The sequence below is a fragment of the Chinchilla lanigera genome, unplaced genomic scaffold (genome assembly GCF_000276665.1).
Source record: "Chinchilla lanigera isolate Chin_1 unplaced genomic scaffold, ChiLan1.0 scaffold00011, whole genome shotgun sequence".
NCBI classification, from domain to species: Eukaryota; Metazoa; Chordata; class Mammalia; order Rodentia; family Chinchillidae; genus Chinchilla; species Chinchilla lanigera.
In genome coordinates this window covers 14904304-14928935 of record NW_004955412.1, presented here as the reverse complement: position 1 = coordinate 14928935, position 24632 = coordinate 14904304, and the positions used below count along the sequence as shown (strand labels likewise).

Sequence of the window (24632 nt, the reverse complement as noted above, 5' to 3'; positions counted from 1 at the left end):
CTTGTTCCTGTTTTCTACAAAAATGCCTGCACTTTCTCCAAATCAACCTCTGCCTCAGTTATCCCTTTGAGTCAACCTATTAGCAGAAGCCCCAGCAAGGACAAAGGTTGCATATATGGAACGAGCTTGAGTGTGTGAGCTGCCTGGGGAGCAGTGAAGAAACTGAATTTGGGTTCAGGTGGGTGGTTAAAGCGATGGGTGATAAGGTCTAGTACTGGCCAGGAGACGGGGTGGTTTAAGTGGGATGAAGGAGAGGGCCACTGGAGACCAGGAGGTCATGCTGAGGGGCTTTGCTGGTTAGAGTGGTTGTCCACGTGAACCAGCGAAGTCACCCAGGTTAACAGTGGAAATGGAGGAAAAGTGGAGGGCCAGGAGAAAAGAGCCAAGTCCTCACAGTAGGGGCACAGTCAAGACTCTGCAGGGCAGATCTGAGAGCAGAAGCCTCGGAACAGGCCAGGGAGATAGTCTAGTGTGGTGATCAGAGTAAGAAAGACACCACCTCTGTTCCCAAATGCTTGGGCACTCTAGGTGCAGGATAAGAAGTACTCGTCAGGAATCAGTGTCGCCAGGGGAAACCCAGACAGAAATGGGCAACACAGACACTCAGTGATGGAAAGTAGAAGAGTGAAACTTGTTGGTCATCATATGGACTTCCAGAGCATAGCTTGGGAATGTCGGAGGGATGTGGAAATCAAAACTGCAGCTTCAGTGTCTTTTTGCATAGACATATCTCTACCAGTCTTCCAGTCTTAATCATTCCCTAAACCACATCTAATAGGGAAGGCAGTCATGTGGCCATCTGTCCTTTCTCTCTGTCGTGTTATCTGAGCTCAAGTCAGACTTGCAGGGACATGGCAAGAGAAGTGAACTCTAATGCCTAGTTCTGCATATAGCCCATGGCAGTGGCCCCAGCACAAAGGTGCAAGATTTCTGGAATGTTCATTGACCACATACTGCCCTGCCTTGGAGAATAGTTTCCTTAATGTTGCTCAGAGTCTGGCCTGGTTTCCCTAATAACCTCCGTTGACATTACCACTGGCTCTACCATCAACATCCTGGCCCACTAGCCACTTTCTCAGTGCTCTGCTGGCCACCTGAATTGGCCCCTAAGCTTGTTAAAGATCACAGGTTTACATGGAAATGTGTAGGTAATATGAGAGGGGCCTGTTTCCTTCTGAGTCTCTGTGGCCAGGCAAAATATCTGGGATTCCTGTACCCAAACCTAGACCTGGACCTACACAACTGAACTAGCCTTAAAAAATGCTACTGAAGCTACCATGAGCTGTGTATTCATCTTCAAAATATGTCAGAAGTGTTTGACAATTTCAGACATTCAAGAGAAATGAAACATAATTTGTGTAAGTTCTCGGAAGTGGGAGAGGATGTGGATCATTTTAGGACTTACAAATAGCTCAGCAGGGCTACAGCATGGGTACAATTTGAAGGAGTACTAAGAATGAGCAACAAGTAAGGCTTGACTAATATGGGTGGCATTTGTCCTCGTAAGGATTTTGCAGTTCTGCTGAGCGAATTTGAGAGCCATTGAAGATCTTGTTGGGAGGATGGGAGTAGCATAATGAGATTCTCATTCTGCACGGATAATTCTGTCCAGACCGAGGCCAATGGATTGCAGGCAGCTAGATAAATTCCAGCGGGGCCTCCCCCATTGGGTTATCTAACTTCTGCCATCCAAACACAGCTTGCATGAGGAATATGCAGGAGCTTTGCTCTCACTGAGCACTCAGAGGCATCCTACTTTGCCTGTCCTGCAGCACAAGGATGAGGCTAGATCTCTGTTTACAAAGACAGTTCTCACAGGTAAAGTAACTGCAGTGTCCGTAAATGTCATCCAGGAGGACAGGGACATGAGGGCCTGGGCAACATTGGCAGGCACTCACTAGGGTGGAGAAGGGAATAGTAATACCAGGGTGACAAGATTCCCAGGAAATCTTTTTCTGTCTATGGGTCACAAGTCTGTTCTCCATGCACAGTGGTCAGAAGGATAGATGGAGGCAAATTCTGAAGGGAAGGGAGACCTGGACTGACTGTCTCTCCACCCCTGTTCCCTAAGGTGAGGCTGCAGATGGTACAGCAGAGGTTTCTGGCAGCTCTCCGTGGGACAAAGCTGCCCATGAATTTTCATTCCTGAGTTCTGTGCTTAGTTTTCCAAATCTTTGTCTTGCCTACCTCCCCAATGCCCGTGGTTTTAAATACATATTATATGCAGATAGTTGTTTTATGTCTTTCCAGCCTGGACCTAAAAATTTCCACTAGAGTGGTCACAGGTATCTCAGTTTTAAAGTACACCCCCACCAAATCTGTTTTTCCTTCTTTTTTTTCTTTTTGGAATGTGAAAAGCAACTCCATTCTTTCAATTGTTTAGCCATCAACTCTGGAAGTCATCCTTGATGTCTCCCTCAAACCCACGTCCAGTCCACTCTCCAGTTTGGCTGTGTGTGTTCAGAATCTGGCCACCGCTTCCGTCTCCCCTGGAACTAGCTAGCTCCCAGCGTGCCATCTCGTGCCACCTGGGTTACTGCATCCTGATTAGCATCCTTACTTCCTTTTTTACTTTTCTGTGGTCTGCTATACATCCAGCAGCCAGAGTGATCAGTTTAAAACTCAAGTCATGCTGGACTTATGCTCAAAAACCTCCTTTGGGTTTCCATTTCTGCTCAAGAAAGAGGAAATATTCTCACAATGGTCACCAGATGCTGTGTGATCTGGCTCATAGGCACCTCTGACTCACCTGCTGCCTGTTTTCTCTCTAGCTCATCCCACCTTCTGTTCCCTGCTCTGGCCACACTGGCCTCCTTTTCTGTTCCTCAGAAATACCCACTAGACCTTTCCCTCTGCCTGAGCTACCTCCTTTCAGATAGTGGCATGGTTTAGTTCATCACTTCTTCCAGGTCACTGCTTGGATGTTATTCCCCATAGCATTTACTACTATTCTCTGATTTAGCCATGATAAGTTAAATAATACCGTGATAACAAATCCTAAAATTAAGTGGCTTATTATGTAAGATTTCTCCAGCTTATACTGGATTCAGAGAGCCAATCATTAAATTTTTAGAAAGTTTGTGAGCCAGTTGTTACACACAGCCATTTTAAAAAGTTAAATTGTGAAAACAATTAGTTACATATCATTTAATCATTTTACTAATATTGTAAGAATAATATTGTTATTATATATATTATGATGTATGCCCTTGCAGGTGTTTATGATTATCATGTCTGTATGGCAAGACTACTATTTAATAACATACCATTGAACCCCTCTAACTAAATCCTCACCTGGGGACGCCATATTGGGATCGACCATCTTGTGAATGTTCACATGCTGCTGAAATCAATGAAGAGCTACAAACTGGGATTTTATTTATTTATTTTTGTGATTTTCTAGATTTTAGAAAGTGATGGGGTACGTATTTTTGATTCAGATTCCATCTGAAGGTGTATCATGACTGCACTCATTGCAATATAAGAAGCACAAAGCACTTGAGACAGTATTTTTCTAGTATTCAAAAATTTATACTGGCCTGAAAATTTAAGATGATCGAACAAGTCACTGACACTGCTGGTAAATGAGTGGTTCTGACATAGATCTTCATTGTTCTCTCATTTATCAGTGCACATATCAACCGACATTCAAGTCGGAACCACCCTCATTTGTGAATTGGGACCACGGGCTGATTATGGGTACAAGACTTCGGCAAAAATGAACCAAAGCATTTTGTATCAATAGGCATATAGCATTTCAAGACTACTGTGGATTTCATTATTTTAAATGGCATCCTATATATCGGTAAAACCCATATTAAACACATACACACATGCACATGCTGCCACCTGCCTCCCTCGGGAAGACTGTTGCTGCACATCGACTGGCCGACCACTGAGTTTATCCTTCACGCACTGTCCATGTCCACTCATGGCCCTCTGTTCACATCCCTTGCTCTGGGCCTCGGTCATGGAATTTCCTTTTGCTAGGGGAAGAGGGCCATAACAAAGGCTCTGTCTAGAAGCGACACAGGCTCTTGCTGCTTGTAGTCCACTGATGAAGTAAGAGAGCAGAGAAGTGCAATCTTACCACATGCCCAGAAGGGGGAAAGGAGAGCAGAAATGCGTGAATAGCCTCATGAGCACCACACCATCTTGGGCCTTTTGTGTGTTTGTTGTTTGCCTCATTCCACACTTGAATGTAGCTTCCACCTGAGAGGTGTTTTTATCAACTGCTGAGCACCTTGGAGATGCTCAATATTTTCTGAATGAATCTGCAAGAAGAACAATCTGGAGAAGTGAGGAAGTGAGAATAATCTGGAAGAAGTAAGCTCTCGTGGATCAAGAGAGAGGGTCACAATCCCATGTTTTATGCAAGTCTTGATGTAATGTGGTTCTGTTTCTCAGTACCCCCACCCCCACATGCACTTGGAAATAAGTGGCGAAGGAAATCATGTAGATGCATATGGCTGTGTTATTAGAACAGGCAAATTAGGCACCCAAGACACAGAATAGAGGAGGTGGCACCTCAGATCTGTGCAAATGCAGTCAGTCCTGGAATGAGGCACTTGCTTACATTTGGTGTCCAAGGACCCCAGATGGCCCACCCCAGTTTTGGTTCTACAGTCAGGTCTCCTTCAGAAACTCTTGGTTCCATAGCTTAATAAACAATTATTGATACCTTCTTCAGTCAAGAAAAATTACTCTAGTCCTTCATGTAATTGTCTAGTTCATCCACCAGTACTTAACTCTGTTCTCTAGCTACTTCCTGTCTGTAAAAAGAGGAACTTGACTCGTGGAGAGATAAGTAACACTTCCAAGGTCAATTAAGATGTGGAAGAAACATGATTTAAATGAAAGTTTTATACATCTAATGTCTGGTTCCTCTAATCTAGGACTCCTCTGTTAACCTTTGAGGAAACAGAAACAAGTATTTGGGCAACATGAACTCCAAGCACTGGAGCTAACTGAACTGGCTCACAGATAAAAAAGCAGAAACAAAACATAATCAAAAAATAACACAAGCATGTTCACATTCGATTCACATAACGGACACCGAGTTGAAAGAAATCCCAGCTTGACCATAACTGCTTTTTTTCTTTCAGTTTTTATTGAACACAAGTATTCTGACAGAATGCAAAGTCAAAATTCTCAGTTAGTACTCAGTATTTACACCAGTGAGAATGGAAACAAAGGTGGTGTTGATGTTTCACTTGGTAAAAAGTTTTATAACAAGAGAGAAGGCCCCCAAAGTACAGAATGTTGGGCAGGGATGTTAATGGAGGTCTAAAAACCACCATCCAGACAGACAGCCTAGGGTGAAAAGCTGGGACATGGGAGGTTCCATAGAAAAGTGTGAAAATAGAGTTCCACTTCAAAGCTGCGCTATATACACCAGGCCCTTCAGGAGTGGGAGACCCTGCTCATGGCACCCGAGTGCCCTCCCGCAGAACTTGGCCATGACGATCTTTATGTGAATACATATGTATGGCACATACATATATAGACACATAGACACTGAGACTGGTGGAGCTGATGTCTCCTTTGGAGAATTTAAAAAGGAAAATCATATGCTTTTATCTCTTAACATAAAAGATAAGACATCTTGAAAATAAAGTGACTCTCTGTGAATTTAGAGAAAGCATTGATCTTTAAAAAATAAAATAAAAGAAAGAAAGGAAAGCTCATGCATGCTGAGACAAATGAATGGCTAATGCGAGAGAGGCAGACGAAGTGTGGGCAGTCTTGGGTATCAGCCGATGGTGGGGCCAGGGATCTGGGATGGCGGTGGGGAGTCAGCTGCACTGGGCCAGGTGGTCTAAGGGCTGACTATACCTAAGCATGAGAACTAAAACTGGTTTGTCCAACCACAACCACTTAGAGTGAAATACGTGGTTTCTAGGAGGTATGGCATGGCCTGGGCCTAGCCGGTCAAACCTCTAAGGTCATAAGATGAGACACTGATTCCACCAAGCAGCCCATGAGCAGACGTGTCCAGCCATCACCACCAGTCCCTCTCTGTCTCTGGTGCCCACTTTCCAATTCTGCTTGTGCTCAAAAGAGCTGTCTTCCTTTCATACCGTTTCTCAAGGGCCTGTGCCTTTGAACTATAGATCTCTGTAGGCCCTAGCATCAAAGGGGCCAGGACTATGTATTCTGGGATCCTCCATTTCCATCCCCAGGAGCTGAGAAAATGCAAAATAACCCCACATTTAGCAAATGACAAGACCATAATTTTTCACAGTTTGAAATGATAATCTAGCATTGCCACCGGTTGGACTGCAGAAGTGTCAGGACATGGGGGTGTGCGGCCCAGAGTGGATGCAGAGGCGGTCTTGCCACCCTAAACTCTTGCTGCTTTGCACCTTAGGAAAGGAACTCATGCCAGAGGATCAATTTCAGCGGACTTAGCATCCTCTTCTTTATCGCCGTCATCATCATCATCATCATCATCATCATCATCAATATTTCATTTTCTTTGTTTAAAGGCTTCGATTCCTTATAAGAGTTATTTTTGTTTCCTGAATATTTTTCTGAACTATCTGCTATACCTTCCACAACCAAACTATGTTGAAGTTTTATTTCAATACTATGACAAAAACACGTTTCACACTAAAATATTCACGCATCCACAGTGCACAAGCTTGCAGTTCTAAAGTAGAATGAGAAACAAAAGCAAAATTTCTATACAAAGGGCTGGCTTTTCCCTTCTCCCCCCTCCCATCCCCCTTAAAGTTTCTGTATTTTTTTCTCCCCACTTGGTTTCCAATCCAGGAAAGTTGTGTTATGACTCCAGACAGTAGGTTTTTTTGTTTGTTTGTTTGTTTCTACAAATACTGCCTAAGTGAACAGAAGGCTGATGTTACTTTACTTCAACAGATTTCCAAAAAAAGACACTAATTCCCTGAAGCACACATGCTCTTCCGCTCAAATCTAGATTCCGGGCTCAAAAGGAAATGGTATGTATATATTTTATTTGGCTTTCTACAAAAAGGGGATGTTTGGGGTAAAAATGTGTGTTCACCAAGACCAGCCCCAACTATACAATCGTCTCTGCTTCATTCAACAAAGCCTAAGGAGTCCTTCAGAAGGAAGGGCTAGGACGCCCGGGAGGCAGATCCTTTGTCATAGACACAGGCAAGTGGCAGCTCATCAGAAAGTGTTCTAACCCCCAAAGAAACACAAAAGAATCCAACTTCAAAGGCCAAACCATTCCAGAGTGCGAGGATCTTCACCTGAGTTGGACACAGGCAAAGAACTACACATCAGAATGGGGTGGGGGAAGAGCCACTGTAAACAATCTTCTATCATGGTGCCCTGCGCTCCAGCAAGCCTGTGATGATCCCACCAACCTCTAGGCGGTATTTGTTACTTTAAAAAAAAAAAAAAAAGGCAACTATTTTACATGGACATTTAAACACAACCGAAGTCAAACATTTGTCAACTTGTAAACACTGGAAAACAAAGTTGGCAGAAAGGAAGGAGGAAAATAAAATAAAAACAATACAAGTGAAAGAAAAAGAAAGCAAAAGAAGTCTGAATACTGCAAATTGAGATCTATCCCCAGAAGCTGCAATTTGGCATTCTTCCTACAAAACAAGAGTCTATGTGGGAACTGAATTCAGCTAGAAAGGGTGACACACTTTGCATACTGAACAAATACAAAGTGAACAGAAATTATAACTTATTTATGAGGTTTTACAGAGTTTGAACTTGACTAAAAGTATAAAAATAAACTGTGGACTTTGTTCATTCGGTTAGTCTTAGTGCCTGAAAGTATTTCTCTGAAACTGGTCTATGCCAATTGGGTAACACCAAGCCTGGTCTTCCTGAACCTAGATTTTCTTTTTTCTGAGCTTCCTAGATTCTTAATTTGGGGTCCTTTTGTTTGATTTTTAAATGGTTTCAGGGAACGGAGTGTCCTAGTTTGGCTGTGGGTTTAACCTTTTTGTCTCATTTTCTTACAAGTGAGTGTGCAACAAAGGAGCCCTTTCTATAAACCTACAAAAAGGAGATCCCATGTTTATCTGTTTAGTTTTTTTTTTTTAAAGGCAAAAGACACTAGAGGAATGAGACTGTGGGGTGTGTGTGTGTGTGTGTGTGTGTGTGTGTGATATTGGAGATGCTCTGGTGAAGCTGCTGTGTCATTTTTTATTTTGATCTTTGCTTGTTGCTCGTCACCCATCATGCTTTGCTCTCACTTTCCATCGTTGTTTGTGTGGCATCGTTGGGGACCGTCTTGACTTCGGCTGGCGCTGGTTTTGTTTCTGACTCCTGGCACTCCGACTTTGCTTCTACTGGGCCCTTCCTGCAGGGAATCACAAAAACAGCACTTCTGAGACCCCAGATGACAGACACATCCCCCTTTTGGCCTGGCCACGCTGGGGTTTCTGGTCACAGGCCTCATCTGCAACTGCAAAGCATGTCGGGATCACCATGACCCCCAAATCCGGGACACGTGACTTTTAAAAGCACCCAGGTGACTCTAATGCAAAGCGTGGGTTGGGAAGCACTGCGTTAGAATGAATCCTCTTCTGCTGCAGCCTCAACTCATCTAAGGATGGTGCCTCTGGGGTGGCCTGGGTAGGGTGGGGTGAGGTGGCTTTCCTCAGGAGCCCCGCTTGCTTGCTACCAACAGTTGAGTAGGCAAGGGCTATGGCATACTTTTCATTTCCTGATGCTGACGTTCAGGGGAACTGGTATCTGTTTGCGGCTTTTAGCGGCAGCCCGACAGTTTATCTGGGGCAGTGACAGAAGCCTCCACAAAAACCCACGTCTGACTCCGCCTCCACAGGCCTCAGGAGCAAGAGTCAGACCTAAGGACACAGGAGAGCAGGTGCAGACCCCAGCCTCAGACGTGCCAGCATCACATTTAAGAAACCTAAAGGTTGAGGACTTTCCCTTGGACTTAGAGACCCAACAGGCATTTGGTGTTTGGCGGCCCCTGGTCCTCTCAGCCTCTCTAAGAGCAGCAGAAGCCAGGTTGGGTGGGGAAGAGCAGGCATCTCAGCCAGTGTGCGTCAGGCCCCCGTACTGCATCCTCCGTGTGCATGGGCCTCGGGGGCTGCCTCCTTCCTGCACAATAGCATTGCCTTGCTAGTGGGGACTCGGTCTGGCCCTGGATAACACACCAACTATGCCACGGTGGCAGAGAAGGGCACCTTGGCCTCGTTAGTGCCTTCCCAAGCTGCACTTGTCAGTGGCCTGACTGCAAGGCACCCCGGGGAAAGCAGCAGCACCGCTCGGATGATAAGGATGAAATATAATTAACATGGCCTAATTAGTGAGCAGGCGGCCGCTCCGCTCGCCCAGACCCTCCTGCCTGGCCCTGTTCTGTCTCTTCCCAGCCCCTTGGTTTGACAGTCGCCTCAGAGCAGCCCTGGGTGAGGCTGAGGACACATCTAACAAGGAGGACACAGCACAGCACAGACGCACAGCACCACAGGACACAACCCGACAACAGCAGACAAAGAGAGGCCGTACTCGGTCTTTGCTGGTGCAGGTGACACAGAGCTGTCTGCAGTGGAAGGAGCAAGCTCCGGGGCTTGTCCACTGGCCCCAGCGGCGGGAGCAGGAGAGCCCAGGGCTGCAAAAACATCCTTTGCAAGGTCAATATCTGGGGTCTTGAAGTTCCCTTCGTCCATTTTAAAGTCCTCGCCCTGGGAAGGGTTTGTGGCGCTGACGGAGGCAGCCTCGCTCTTCGGGCTAGCAGGGGCTGTGGCTGCCTCGGGCGGGCTCTTCACAGCGCTGGGCTGGGTGGGCTCTGGGTCCGGGCCTTTGGTGCTGGGAGCCTCCTGCTTGGTCTGGGGGGTTTCTGCGGCAGGGGCAGCCGCTGCTGCTAGCGGACTGGCTGCCCCTGCCGGGGCGGGGGCTGGCGCGGGGGTCGGTTTGCTGGCCGGAGGGGCCTTGGAGGCCTCGCCTGCACTGGCTGGGGTGCTGGGGCTGAGGACAGCTCCTTGATTAGCCAGGACACTAGAGGACAAATTGTTGGCAGCAGGGGCTGAAGTCGGGGTATCGCTCAGGTCAACAAGGGGGGCGACCTTGGGGGCTGAGGCTGGGGACTGGGAGGAGGGGGTGACACCAGGCCCCTTGGAAGGGGTGGCCTGGACAGCTGGCACAGAGTTTGAGTCGGGCGCAGCCGTGGCTGGTGGGGCAATACTGGAGGTCAGGGTGGTGGTCTCACTGGTGGGGCTGTTCTGAGCAGTGGCAAAGGTTTCGGTGATAGTGTCAGAGTTAGTGGTGACGGTGGTGACAGAAGGCAGCATGTCCTCGACAGTGGCTGTAGTGTCGGCAGGTAGCCTGTGGAGAGGACAGGAAGTAGAAGAAAATAGACAATGAAAGCTGAAACATGACAGAGAAGCCGGCAGCAGGGCTGAAGCCCAGGAGAGGGGCCGAGGGTGGGCATGCACAGGCAGGAACACAGGTCCACAGAGAAACGAGGACGCTGAGAGGAGGCACACGCCCAGGTAAGTGGACAGAAGAGGACACAGGAGACAACGAAGAACATGGCAGTGTCAGGGACCTGCTAGCCCTTCCTCCCTGCTGACATCCCTGCGTCTCTCTGCACGGGGCTCCTGTCCCCCAGACTCTTCTGAGAATTTATGATGTCCAGCCTCAATGAGTCTCCACTCCAGGAGAGGCAGCTTTGGCCCAGGGTCCACCTACTCCAGGCTTCCTGGGCCCCAAAGGAATGAGGTCCAGCTACCCTGCAGGGCTTCCAGGGCAGGGATGGGGAAAGTCAGGAGTCAGGCAGATGCTCAGTGCTCTGGGAGGCTCCTAAGAGCTGTGGGTTCTTTCACATATGGATTTTTGTAGTTTTGTGAAACTCTGTTCCCTTCTAACCCATAGGATCTTCCATAGCAGGCAGGTATTTTCCTAAATACAGTACAGCTGGTCAGGGTCCCTGATGCTTTTGAACAGATGAGGCCCAGGGAATTTAACCAGGTAGGTTCCCATCTTGGGTTTTATAGGAAGGAAACAGAAAACCCTAAAAAGAATCAGCTAAGCCTCTCTCAGTCAGGTATCGCCCTCTTAAACCATTTCCAGAATAATGGTGCAACTTGGAATGGGTCCAGGGATACCCGCCTGTGCAAGGAGACCTGGAATGGCTCTCACAGCCATCCCAAGTAGAACCAAGAATGCCTTCTCTCTAAAGAGAGAGTGGGGTCAGGCATTGCCTGGCCAAGCAGGTGTCGCGGGGGGCGGCTCCGGAAGGAAGGAAGGAATCCTGGCTTGCCCAGCGGGAAGCATGAAAGGTGGGGGAGGATGGTAAGGTGGGGTGGGGCCCTACTGAGGGAGTGCCAGCCCCTCCAGTCCACATACTCGGGCTCTGTCAGCGGTGTGGTCTCATTGGGTTCTGTGTGTTTCCCTGCATCATGGTTTGGAGTCCGCTCCTCCTCGGTTCGAACTTCCACGATGGGTTCCTTGGACTCATCTTTCCTGTGGAGAGAGTTCTACTGGTCACATCCCAGCACAGCAGTGCGGGCCCCAGGGAAGCAGCGATGGCTCAGGATAGCAAGGCCTCAGCCGAGGCTGCCAGGGTGAACATTCAGAGCCAGGTTTGAGCGTTTGGGTCTCAGCCCAACCCCTGGCAGCAGTGTGACCTTGAGCATAATTGAATCACCCCTGCTTCGGTTTCCTTATCTTGAGATGAGGCAGGTAGTAGTATGTCCCTGGCCTAGTTATTATGAGAATTAAATGAAATGACGGATGTAAAATGGTTATCAAAGTGGCTGGCACTCATGAGAGCGCATACGTGTATCTGTGAGTGTGCATGCAGGTCTTCGTGCATATATGTAGACGCATAATCAGTGCCTGGCGCGTGGTGCTGGTGAACCGCCTATTTTCTCTCTTGACCCCTTTCAGCTTGCTCCAGCGCAGCCCCACCCTGCAATAGTGTTCAAGGCTTTTCACTCAGCATCTGTTTCTCCACAGGTGCTGCTGGACAGAGCCATCTCTGGATCGCCAGCTCCGCAAGGGCGGGAATTTTTATGCTTTCTATTTCCTGTTATGCCCCCAACCTGGAAATCATGCCTTGCCCTTAGTAGCTGCGGGTTAAGTATTTGTTGAGTGATATAGGAATGAAAGAATCGATGAAAGAATAAAAGTCAGGTCCTAGAGTCTATTTTGATTTTCACAGAGATTTTCACACTTTGGCGAGATTCTACTGTGTCGGATTGGGAGCTGGGCCTACGGGCCTGTTTTTCAAACAGGCCACCCTTAACTCCAAGCCACCCAAGACTACACTTGGGGAGGCTTTTTCTATTGCATTTTGCTACTCAGGATTTGCAAATGAGGAAAGTGAAGGTGGAGGAAAGGTCACTGCAGGCAGTGGTGGCGAATGGCTCAGCGGTGGCATGGCGGCTGGGCCTTTGGCTAGGGGAGGGGCCCAGACCTCAATGGGGCGCGGGTGTCACTCACGAGAACGCAGCCTTGCCCTCCTCCATGTCCTTGCCCTTGGCTCCAGGCCCGGCTTTTCCACACAGGTTGACAGCGATGCACATAAGCAGGCCACACTTGTTCAGGAAGTAGCAGGTGATGTCCACAACCACCAGGAGCAGGACAAAGATGACAATGAGGATGCCCACGATGGCCCCCGTGCTCAGGCCTGATGTGGGGCTGCCGTTGGCTTAAATGAGAAAGAGAGGGCCGAAGGTTAACAGGCTCAGATTTGAGTTGCGACCTGCGTGCAACAGCCCTTGGGGTAGGCTCGGGCCCAGGGCACAAAGCCAGGGCATTCAGAGCCACAGTAGCACTTTCCCTGGGGCTTCTCTGTGCACTGGTGTGGAAACAATAAGGTCTCTCTACATCTCCCAGAGGTAAACACGACAGCCTCATCTCATCTCAGGATGTGGACGTGAGGCTTCCCAAGTTAGGATGAGCGTGGGGCTTGGGAGCCATGTCTCCATCCGGCTCTCAAAGCCTGGGTCCTCCCGGAGCCATGTGCGCTCAGAGCCTGCCTGTGAGTGCCAGGAACAGGCTGTGCCCAGCGGGGCTGTGTCCAAGGACACTGGATGAAACTGCAGCTGGAGGGCACTGCTATGTGTTTCCTGGGCTTTGCAGAGCACGTAGGCATGGTCGCTGGCTTCAGGCTAGGCGGTGACTCTGAGAAGAGGGAGGGACAGAGTCCCAGGGCTTCCTTGTGACTTGTGACACAAGAGGGTGCCCCATACTGACGCCCTTCCTTTCCCCTTTTTAGGAAGAGCTCCAAAGGAGCCCCAAACAGGACTACACTGGATTCACGAGCCACCCTCACCCACACCTTTGCTGCACCCCAGAAAAATGAACGCAGCCCATGTGTCTCTGGAGACACGGTGGCCTCTTCAGGCCTGGTGGGTAAGGGAAAGGGTCTGGGAATACTCACCTTCTGGGAGCCAAGCACGCTCAGGTCAGACTTCAGGAAAACCAGCTGACACACCCAGAACTGCACACTCGCATGGACAGGCACACTCATATGCAGGACAGAAGCCCACACAGACGGGTACATTCTCACCTCGAGGCAGCACCCAGCACCCCAGTTCTCGCTGGGCTCGTTTTGAAAGGCTCAGCTTGTCTGTCTATGCTCTCTGCCAACCATCCATGGTCTCCCAGAGTTTGGGCTCCTGATACTATCACAGAAGGAGCCAGGCTCAGCTCTGTGTGGCTGTGATTGATGTTACCTGCTTGAGATGGAACCACTGGCCTCTTGGCAGTTTCTTTCAGTCTTTGGGAGACCAATGATGGTGCTATGGGAAGCAAGAACTTACGCAGAGCTTTGCCTCTGTCCATGGGAACACAAGGACCCCAGATGGAATAATGGGCACTTCTGATTCATTTTTCTTCCGGACAAGCATAGGTCTAGAACTACGGACAGCTTCATCCTAGTATGAGACCTTGTCTCAAGTGTCCTTGGAAAAAGATCTGTAGACTGGAGGCAGAAACTGGGGCCTGTACTACTTGAGGCTTGGCTCTGCCTGATGCCATACTTGGCTCACTTGCTGAGTCAAGTGGCCTGACAATCATGTATTGTGGGAGATAACAGCAAGGTCATACAACCTAAGCTAAGCAGCACTAAGATAGGCTGCCATTCTGCTCTGGAAGGAGCTGCTCTGTGTGTTGCAGGTCCTTACCTAGGCACTTCTCTAGAGCTTATCTAGTGGCAGTGGCAGTCCACTGGTTCTTTCAAATTTCATCCAGGGTACCAGTCACCAGACCAGCATAGTGAAGAGGACTACTCATAACCTATTTTTCTGGGTGCAGTAAGGCCTGAGCTGGAAGAGACTCCCTGGCTCCCAAATGTTTTAGCCCCTATGGGACCTCGGCTTACTTCCCAGCCTTTCCTGGTCAGGCTTTCTGGCTGGCCCTTTCCGCCCTAACCCATTCCTGCAGGAAGGCCTGAGATTGGTGAGGGACTCTGGCTACCTTGTTTCTGGGCATTTGCAGGAAGAAACCAGCCTTCAGCGAGAGTGGGGCATTTTCTCAAAAGCTAGCTAACATGAACAGGCACTTCTGGTTGGCTGCATAACAAAACCACCTGTCCATTTCCTCATCCATCTACACTGCTTCTGAAAAAGCAAAGAAAGAGATGCAAACCTTCTCCATCTTTAGGTTGCAAAGCTGTTTCCCCAAGTGGGGAAGTCATTTAGGCCTTGTAATTTCTCTCCATCCCATGACACTGGGCAGGAAGCTGCTGTAGCCTTTTGACTTCAGTATCTGGTACGTATGAAGTGCCTACTTCCTGCAGAGGCTGGAAGTATTTTTTGGTGTGTATGTTACGTGGACTACATCTGCATTTTTGGACTCAATGACATGAATTCTGCATTCTGAGGTTTCCATGTAAACACACAGTCTGTGCTCTATGTGCACGAGAGGATGCAGCTGGGACAGATTTTGCTCCAGGCTCATCAGATGCAGCTGCGGGCCACCCTGGGTCTGAGGATGGCGGAGAGCAGAGGCAGGTGGGTGAAAAGACGGAGCTGTGGCATTAAACCACAAGCAGTGCAGTAGTCTCTACTTTCATTTGCTATAAAACTGAAAACCTTTCCTTGGCCTAGGCCCTGCACGTTCTGTGGACTCTGCCCACCTCTCTGACCTGTGGAAGTGATGGCAGGACCCTGGTTTCCTGTGATCCAGCCAGGCCAGCCTGTACTCTGCCTGCTGATCACATCAGGCCTTTGCCCAAAGGCTTGACTGATTTTTTTGCCTGGAACACTCCCCGCTTGATGAGCACTTTGAAGTATGACTGTTTGCTCTCTTGTAGGCCTCAGGCCTTATGTCACCTTTTCAAAGAGATTTCCCCTGGTCTTTTTTCTGGTGAAGCACCTCCAACTCATTTCCTACCACATTTCCCATTTATTCTTCTTACCACTCTCTGCCACTTCTGTTCATTGAGCTGCTTACTGTCTCTGGCTGTATCCTCCAGAACACCCTAGAAGGTGCTGGCCTTGCTCTCTTCTCTCTCCTCAGTGCCTAGGATGACCCTGCCTCAGAACATGTTTATGGAATATTTGTTTCATGAACAAGTGTTTAACTCGGAGATGGTAACACTGCTTCCACATGGTTACAGGTCTGCCGTGAGAAGAGACAAGGAGCCTTACTCTGCATCGAATCAGCGAATGTCAATTACTGGGCGGGGTCGGGGTGAAGATGGCGGCTCTGTTTAGGAAAGGATTATCAGAGCTCGTCACACAATGTGCAGGCCAGCTCCTGGTTGCTGGAGGATCCAAGAGAGGGAAGATAACTCCTTAGAATTAATGCAATAATGCTCTGGGTGCACTGTACTCAGCAGGGCCTTGGGTTGAGGCTGTCTGCAGGTTCTCTTCAACCGTGAGAGCCTATCATTCAAGTCAGTTGTTCTAACTACCTAGAGCGGGGCAGATTCCCTAAGGCCAATTTCCACAGTGCGTACTGAGGACTTTTTCCTGGAAGTCTAAAATGCTCAGTAGATTTTCTCCTTAATCATGATCCTTGTGATTTTATTTTTATATTAAAACAAACACCTTTTACCTGGAGGTGAGGGTCAGGAATTGAGATTTGAGCAAGTACCCCAGGTAATACATGTGAGACCCACCATTGCTAGGTCTTCCCTCCCCTCTGTCACAGTGAATCACAGCTGATCTCACCCAAGATCCCTCACCAAGGAGGAGCTGTGCCTCTTGCCTGATGATCTGACAGAACACCTAGCTTGATGTACTGGATAGACTGAGAGAAAGCAAAGACTGTCCTAAAAGGAAGGGACCACTGAACCCAACATGCTAAGAACCAAGACTTCTAGAGCAAGTGAGGTGCTACTCCCACTGCAGGGAGACGTCTGGCCACATTTCTACGAAGAAGCTGTAAATCCAAGAGAGAGTCCAGTACAGTTGGAAGGGTGTGCAAGGCAAGTCAACACCCTCCCTCGTGGTTGATATTATGGAACTATTTAGTCCAGGAAGGTACCGGGACAAAGGTTATCTCCTGCGTCTCATGTAACATTTCATAAAAAGGGAAAATAAAAACATCTTCAGGGCTCTATCTCTGCCATGATCTCCACTTTTACCTTAACTAACTCACCCATGCACCTTGCATGCAAAGAAGGCTTCCTGGGAGCAGTTCCTTCACAGCCTCCAAGGTCAGAGCTGCTTTGAGCAGTGAGATTATGTGGGAGGGCTGGCTTGGGGGAGGTTGGCACTGGAGTAGGAACTGGCCTGCCCCCAAATGCAACTCACATATGCTTATTTTCTTATGCCTTAAAATGGAAATATGGGTCTCACACCTTACAGATGCCTGGGTGGGCTTATGCCATGGGACTTGGGTACCGAAGTTCCCTCTCAGCCTCCTAAAAATGTGAAGATTCTCAGCGTGGTTAAGTCTCAGCATGATTCTGCTTCACTCAAATCCCTTACATGTCTTTTTGCTACTTCCTGGAAATGGCTACACAGACAACTGGTCTCAGGGGCCTGCAAGATGTGTCTGAGTGTAATTACAAACAAAATACAGTTTGCCAAAAGAACCTTCTCTGAGTTGCTCTGTATCACAAGATCCTGGATGGCCTCTGTTAGGAGTAAAGGTTTTTATGTGATCAGAAGACCTTGCTACAGAGCTGTGCATCTGGTGCCTGAGAACATGCCCTGGTCCCAAGTGATCATTTTCTCAATTCTGCAAAGGCACTGTCCCCTCCGTCTGCTGTGTATTTTAAGGCAACAATGACCCATAACAACTCTTAGGATGGCGGGGAAATACATATTGTTTCTCATGAGGAAAGGCAAGGATTTTGTTTGGCTAGAACTCCAAAACTTGCTAGGTAAGCAGTTATCAGGTACTGGGGAGGAGGAGGGGGAGGGAAAGCTCGTTTGACACTGTGTTGGACACACAACTATCAAATAAAATCAAAACACGCTGGTGAGTTCACATGAACTGTTATATCCTTTAATAATGCAACGGTGTAAACGTCATAAAGGCCTCGCTGATTATCTACACAACAATGTTAGCATTCTTATTAGTAGAAAAACGTGATTCAAATCTGCTGTATAAATATTCCAAGTATGAGCAGAGAAACCCCAGGGCATGTGGCATGAGACCAGAGCTAACACAGAGCACAAAGGCAAGGTGGATGAGGAGATGAGGGGCGCCCACTCCTGCAGGGCTCTTAGACGCCCATGCTTAAAGACTCCTGGTGCGGATGGTGGCTGCAGCCTTCACCAGGATCTCGGTGTTTAGAGCCAGCGCACACTAATGCTGTCTCTGGAAGGGCAAACCGTTACTGGCCTCAGGCCAGGCTGGTAACCTGCTGTGAGGACCCCACGGCTTTCCTAGCTGAGGGCTGCCTGGCCTCAGGATGTGCTGAGGGCACAAGGCCATGTAAGGCCTCTTCGCATTTAGGGCTAGATTTCCAAAGATCCCTTTAGAAATACACCATTCCTCTCCTGTGGGTGGGCTTGGGACCAGGCTGCCGCAGATTGCTGAGCTGAGCTCCCATAGGGCGAATGCATAGAATTCTACCAGGGTGATCAGAAAAGCCAGGAGAGTTGCCCTCCCTGCAGCTCTTCTTAACTTGTTATTCTCAAGCTTGGTTCTGCAAGCACTTTATTCCTCTCTCCATGGCTCTGCCCTGTGCTTGAGAGCCATCCTTGTCATTGCCCTGGTGGAACGCTAGGTCAGGGCTCCAGGGCAGGGGTATGGGGTCAGGCACTGTCTGCCTGAGCTGCTGAGCAACCCAGGGCCTCTATACTGAATGCAGGGGACACTGCAGGGGCCAACATAGGTGACTCTGCCCTCAGGCCACAGCTTGGAGTCAGGTAAATTCCCAAAGGGAAAAGCTAGTCTTTTAACATTAAAAAATAGCAATGAAAAAATATATATAAAGAACAAAAAGAATGAAAACCAAACTTGTATGGAGATGTTCGGAAAAGCAATAGGTAGAATGATAATGACCATAACAAGGGAGGGAGTTTTTATTTGGTAGAAGGTCTGTCCCCACACTCACAGGCTGACAGGGTTCAGCCCTGGGTCTCCATGCATCTTACTCTACCAAACCCACCCGCCTCCTCTCCTGGGCGAACTCCAAAACAGCACACAGGAGCACCTGGCTTTTCATGAGCATGTTAAAAGCATCACTGAACCATCGAACTGGTTGGGAGGCCAGGGCATTCTGGAAGAGCTGACAGGCTGACTGCCAGATTTCTTAACACTCTGGGGCCCGCTGGTCAGGGAATGGCCCGTCTCTCCCCTTCCGTACTTCTGAGCAAAGAAGGTGAGGAACTTGTGCCTGGTTCACAGTGGACGCTTCCAACCTGTCTAGTATAGGAATGCTGATGGTGACAAGGTGGGTCATGGTTGGACTACCACCCCCAGGACTCAGAAGCTCTGTGTTGACCTGTGACACACTGCTATGCAGCAGGAGAATCCCCTCCAGTAGGAGATAAGCACCTCTCGAAGCTGATGTGTTGGGCACATCACAGTTTGGCCTTCTTCACAGAGACAGCCGAAGGTGCTGGTTATAATACTGGGCAACAGGGAACTTAACTTATCCATCAGCAGAGCACACAGGTGAATCGCCATGGCTGGCCCTTTCAACACAGGCACTTAAATACTTAAATGCAAGCAAAGCCAGCTACTTACTGAAGGGCAAAGGAGGGGGACAAAGTTAGAATGAGGGGGCCTGTGGTGATTTCAATAATCTGAGGCAAGCTTTAGAAGGTGTCTAGAATTCTTCCTCTGCTACAAAAAATGCAACAAGTAGCAGATATGCAGAAAATTCTCTGTGAACCTAGCATAATGCTTTTTTTTTTTTTTTAAATAATGTTTAAGGGAAGAGCTGTCAAATTCTTTTTACTGCCATAACAAAAGGGGCAAATTCCTTATGAAGTGGCACAAAAGGATGTGTGCATGGCAAAATGTCAGGAGGTAAAGCTTTTTTTCAATCGCAAAACCTTCCTCTTCCACACAGGATGCTTACTCAGTGGCCGTGGTGGGGCCACGGTGGTTCTGACAGTTTCTTCCGAGGGGGATACTGATCATTTGTATAGGAACTGAGCTTTAAAGCAAATTTAATTTTTGTGTTCAAGTTTCTAACAGAGCAGAAGAAGAGTCACTGCAGAGAAAAGCAATGAGACAAAGGTGTAGGAGGCAGAATTGCCTCCCAAGGTGGCTGCAGGTATCAAGCAATGGGTCCCCAGAAACAATATGGTAGTTTAAAAATAAATGTGGCGGTGGGGATGTCCCAGTGAGTGGCGTCCAAGGTGACAAGTGTGACGACAGACACAGGAAGGGGAAGGGGGAGGAAAGAGAAGGCAGAGACAGAAACAGAGAAAAAAATAGATAAAAAGAAAAAAAATAGGTCAAATATTGAAAACACAAGAATCCAAGGTTAATTCAACTTAGTAAATTAAACTGACAAAGGTTAGAGAAGAGTTCAGTGCGGTATCAACACCATAGGCCAGGTCAGAAGCTCAGCAATGCCAGAAGCAGCACAGCAGGGTTAACTTTAGGGTTAGGGGGCCAGCGAGCAAATGAAATTAAAGTGAGAGAACAGTAGCCTCCACAGCGGAATTCCAGGTACGATTAGGACGGTGTTACCTTTACTAAGGGGATGCCTCTTGGGGCAGCCACCGAGTATCTTCTAGTCTCTAGTGTCTGCCACAGTGGTAGAGATGCATTGGCTGCCTGCACTAGGGCGTGCACGCTGGGCATGGGGCGGGACTGCCTTTGCAGAGTTGAAGCAGACCTTTCTTCCCATGGTGTAAACCTCCACCTTCCCATAGGCGTGAACACCTATGCTGTTAGGGTCCTGCGTACCTCACCTCCTACCAGCCTGCTGACCACAGAACTCAACTGCAAGTGTATGTCTGGGGATGCAAAGACATTTTATTCTTGGATCCCAAAACCATGGCCAGGAACCTACAACCAAGCACAGAGCCACCTCCTCCTTCTAACACCTGTGCAGTGGAGCCACAGAGCCATCCTGCACAAGGCAAACATCCCCCAGCCTTCTCTGGCTTAACTGGGCACCTGGATGATTGACAACAGGACTCTAGAGGACAAGGTCTCCCGAGTATTTTTGTCACTCAGGAATGAATGCTGCTGCCAGTACTCAGCATGGGAATACAGAACACCCAAGCAACCTGCCCAGGGAACAGTCCTCATAAGGAACCTGTCTTGCTGTCTTGAGGCTTACTCAGGCCTGCCCCCTCCCTGCCTCCTAAGTGTCCCACAAGGCAGGGAGGATCTGGGCACTCACCTTGTACCATTAGATCAAGGAAATACTGACCAAAGAATGTAAGAAAAGAAGAGGGAGAGGAAAAGGAGGGCCACCACTATTTGGACATCCTATTAAGCAGTAATGAAGACATTTCCTGTGGTCACACCCAGCTGCTTTCCTTTAGCACCTGTAGAGACTTGCCCACCCCAGCACGGGCCAGGGAGCCTTCCCCACGATGCAACTGATGCCTCTGATCTGCAGCTTAATGCTCACCTGCCAACTCGCTGGAGGCCTCATATGTCTCCCAAACACACCCATTCACACACAAACAACCATTAGGCATCACACACTGATCTTGTTTTGTTGCTGACTTACTATGTGACTTATGCACATACCCCTGAGTTATACGCAGATTACATCCTTTCTGGCCTCTCTTCCCCCTGGCAGGAGCAATCCTGACAGTGGAGCCAAGATCTTGGCAAGTTCTACAGACAGGGCAGGCACGATGTGGCTCCTCAAGGCCATCTTCCTACCACATATGAGAACATCAGAGTGTGTGGAGCCCCCTCCGACAGGCTGCAGCTAGGTGTTCTGTGCCCCTCTCGCCTGCCTGTGGCTGGCGTTTGGCCTGGAGAAACAAAGTGATCTCTTTCTACTCAGAGGGATTTGGCCAATGAGGGGATCAGCCATCAGATCAAGGTGGCTGGGCTAGAAAGCACAACTCTCACTTTATTCCCACACGTGAGTTGGTCCTGGATCCCTAGAGACGGATCTGCATCTCCTAAGAGCTCTACTGCCACCACAGGTTCTAGCAGACTAACTGCCTTTCATCGATGGTGCGTTCCAGTATCTGTCTTCTCCACCTGTTCCATTTCAAGAGGTTCAGTTTAATCTGTGTGTCAGTGGAGAAGCCCTCGACAGATATGGTATATAACGACCTGGGCACCATCTCTTTCTTCTCTGGGGATCTTCACAGAGAAGAGATTTGGACCATGGTTGTGCATATAAAGCAAATGTCAAATAGAAAGCACACAAGACAGTTACATGGTCCTAGTGTGAAATGGTAGATGGCAGATAAGGTCTCATAAAGGATCCTTACTCAACCAGCATCCAAGGCAAGGCAGGAGCTGGGGCATTTCCCATCTGAGGGGTCCCATAGACTGGTTAGCATCAGTTGTTTAAGGCCAAATGAGAGAGGACCTTTTCCCCAGGATGCTTGGCCAAGCCTTCCTGGGGGTCCGGTACATCTCAACCCACTGCACAAAGAGGTACAAGGCAAAACTAAGCTTTGCATGGTCAACCAGTCATGAGATGGCTGTAAGCAAGCAAGTTGTCAGGGTTGTTCAGGCGCATTAGGAAGTGCAGCACTGGTGCATTAATTCAAAGCAGGAAACTAACAGAAAGCAGAGGCGGATGTACCTGGGATAGCCGTGGGCTGGGCTGAGGTCTTGAACACAAAATGAGCTGGCTTGGATTTTCCTTGCTGGTTCTCAGCCACCACGGAGACTTCGTACTCAGCATTCCAGTCCAGCGACTTGAGCATGACATGGTCACTGCCGGACGGGAGCCTAATCTCTGGTTTCCAATCGGAGGACACCTTTTGGGAGGAAACAGCAGGAAAGATACAAGACACCAAAAAGCTTTAATAAAAATGCAGGTGAAACAGGCTACGAGGTAAAAAACTTGGGGGAGTAAAAAATAATTGGTATAACATTTAAAAAAAATAGGAAGCAATGACAGACATGGTCTTTTTTAAATGAGCCTGAAAAATCCCAAGGATTACACAGATCAGGTCAACCTTGCATGTTTGCAAGGGCAAACAATAGCAGACATTGAAGTGGCATAGGTCCAACCTCGGCAATGTCCCACCAGCTTCAGAGCATGCAAATTGACAAATGCTTACTGGATGACAGGGGGCTCGGTCGCACTATCTAGCAGTCACCCACAGGCCCATGGCTGAGGCTGGAGGAAGTTATCTTACAGCAAAGGGGTCTTACCCAGGCACACTGATTTGTACCAGCTAACAAGAAGCTTTTAAGAATGTAGTAATGCTTGTTCCAGGGCCTGGGAGTGTTACAGGGAAGTGCTAGTGGGTGAATTCTAGTTTCTCAGAGTCTAATCAGGAAGCAGGAGATGTGCTATAAGTTAGTGTGCATATGTCACTATGGACACTGTTTTAATTTAAAACGAGAAATCTGAGCTGTCAGTCTTTGCTCTTTTTTCTCTGTTTTCCTTGGCAAACATCATTACAAAAGAGAAAACTAGCCTGTAAAGCAACTGTGCGATAAAGCAAACATTATGTTATATAATACATATTAATGATACATGGTGATATTTAGCAAATACTAAGTTTTGAGTGAAAGAGACAGGAGAGTCAAGGTTGCTGAAATCTAAAATATCTCAGCATTCTGCTCCAGTCAGCGCTGTGGAGGCACAGTGGCTGCTCAAGCAAACTGACACTGGAGATGCCTCCTGTGGGAGATGTTTCTACCTGGAGCCTGAATCTTAGATCTAGTATTAGTTAGATTTATAGAGACTTCCAAGTATCAAACATATCTCAATTTCTCTGCATATATTATAACTCATCTTTACAATGACTTGATAAGTAATTTTATACCCATTTTATAAATGGAGAAATGGAGGTTTTGGAGTACTGGGTGACCCATTCAGTTCATATGCTATAAAGGAGTAAGGCTAGAATCCGACACCATGCATGGCTGACTCTAAAACCCATGCTCTCTCTACTGGGTATATTAGCCTAACAATGGCCAGAGGCATTCCCTCCTACTACATCAACTGCTTCCAATGGAGAATACGGGCCACCTGCCCAGTCTAGCATTCTTCTCTGCAGGGAGAAGTCACAGGGACCTGTCATTCCGTAGTCTCTCCAGGACAGACTTCCTACTACGCCAGCTCATAGCTGGCTTAGAAATGAGGTGGGAAAGAGGGCTGAGTGGATGGACAGCCTGCCCACTGGATAAGACAAGTGTCCACAGGGCACTTTTCAGACGTGTCACTAGAGATCCTCATGGGGTCTGTCACTCTCACATGGCTGAGCACACAGCAGAAAGTGAGGAAGCCAACTTCCTGGGTAGTGCCTTATTCTGCGTTAACTGAAGAAAAGAAACCACTCTGGTTCATTGTTTTCACCATAACGAAGCCCTGGAAACAGGGTGTTCCCAAGGCCCGGATGTGGACTCTATATCTCTCAGCAATTGCCTGTGGTTGGCAATAGACAAAGGTCATCTTAAAACCAAAAAAGTAGAGAGTGAGCCTCAGTCTGGGCGTTGGGATGAGTGCTAGAATGACAGCAATCTTAGACGGGAAGTGAACGAGCTGGAAGAAGAGCCTCAGAGCCCGGATCACCGTTAGCCAAAGTAGACCAGCTCCGGTGCAGAGGCCAACAGCAGGTGCTGGAAGCGGCACTCCACTGGGATCTGAAGACAGCCTTGGGCAGTGCCAGGAGCCTGGGATTTTCAATCAACCCTGCCCTCAAACTCTGGCTCCCTGAACTCTGAGAGTGCCAGGCACTGATTACTGACTGCAGTGGCTGCAGCTACCTCATCTGCAAAGTGGAGCTAATTCTCAGACCTGCTACTCAGAGTCTCCGTGCAGAGAATGCACCTTCACACAGCACCCAGACCAGAATACACTGCGTTAAAAATAGTCTCCATTAGATATTAGCCCAACGTTTGCCAAAAAGTTCCAAATAATGGCAAGGTAACTTTGTAGAAAAGTTCAAGAATCAGAAAAACCAATCACGATGTGAGTTTGCCACTGTGCCACTCATTTCAGAAATTTTCAAATGCTCCCAGTGTGGACATCGCCTCATAGCTGCAAGCCTTGCTTGGGATTTTAAAACCCTGGCCAAGGTTCCTGAGTCTCCTGCCCCATCCCACCTGTGACTTTAGTGCTGTTGCCCTGTCAAGGCAGGTGTCAGCGTGGCAAGGTCAAGGGTGGAGTCTAAGAAGGAGGC

The 24632-nt window shown here is 48.2% G+C and overlaps 1 protein-coding gene across 17 annotated transcripts in view; it reads right to left on the bottom strand.

Annotated features, from left to right (window-relative positions):
- Window positions 1-5088: 5088 nt before the first annotated feature.
- The window catches only part of Ncam1 (neural cell adhesion molecule 1), a 293739-nt gene continuing 274195 nt past the window's right edge, over window positions 5089-24632 (bottom strand). For 9 of the 17 annotated variants that reach the window (XM_005378123.2, XM_005378125.2, XM_005378126.2 and 6 more), the window contains 5 exons: window positions 22076-22253; window positions 12421-12628; window positions 11323-11439; window positions 9484-10299; window positions 5089-8308 (listed from right to left, as the gene is read on the bottom strand). In XM_005378123.2, the coding sequence (XP_005378180.1) occupies window positions 8185-8308; window positions 9484-10299; window positions 11323-11439; window positions 12421-12628; window positions 22076-22253 (1443 nt within the window). In that variant the 3' untranslated portion in view covers window positions 5089-8184. Of the gene's footprint in view, window positions 8309-9483; window positions 10300-11322; window positions 11440-12420; window positions 12629-17359; window positions 19607-22075; window positions 22254-24632 lie in introns of those variants that run through there. The other 8 variants (XM_013511095.1, XM_005378132.2, XM_005378133.2 and 5 more) reach the window with 2 other exon arrangements.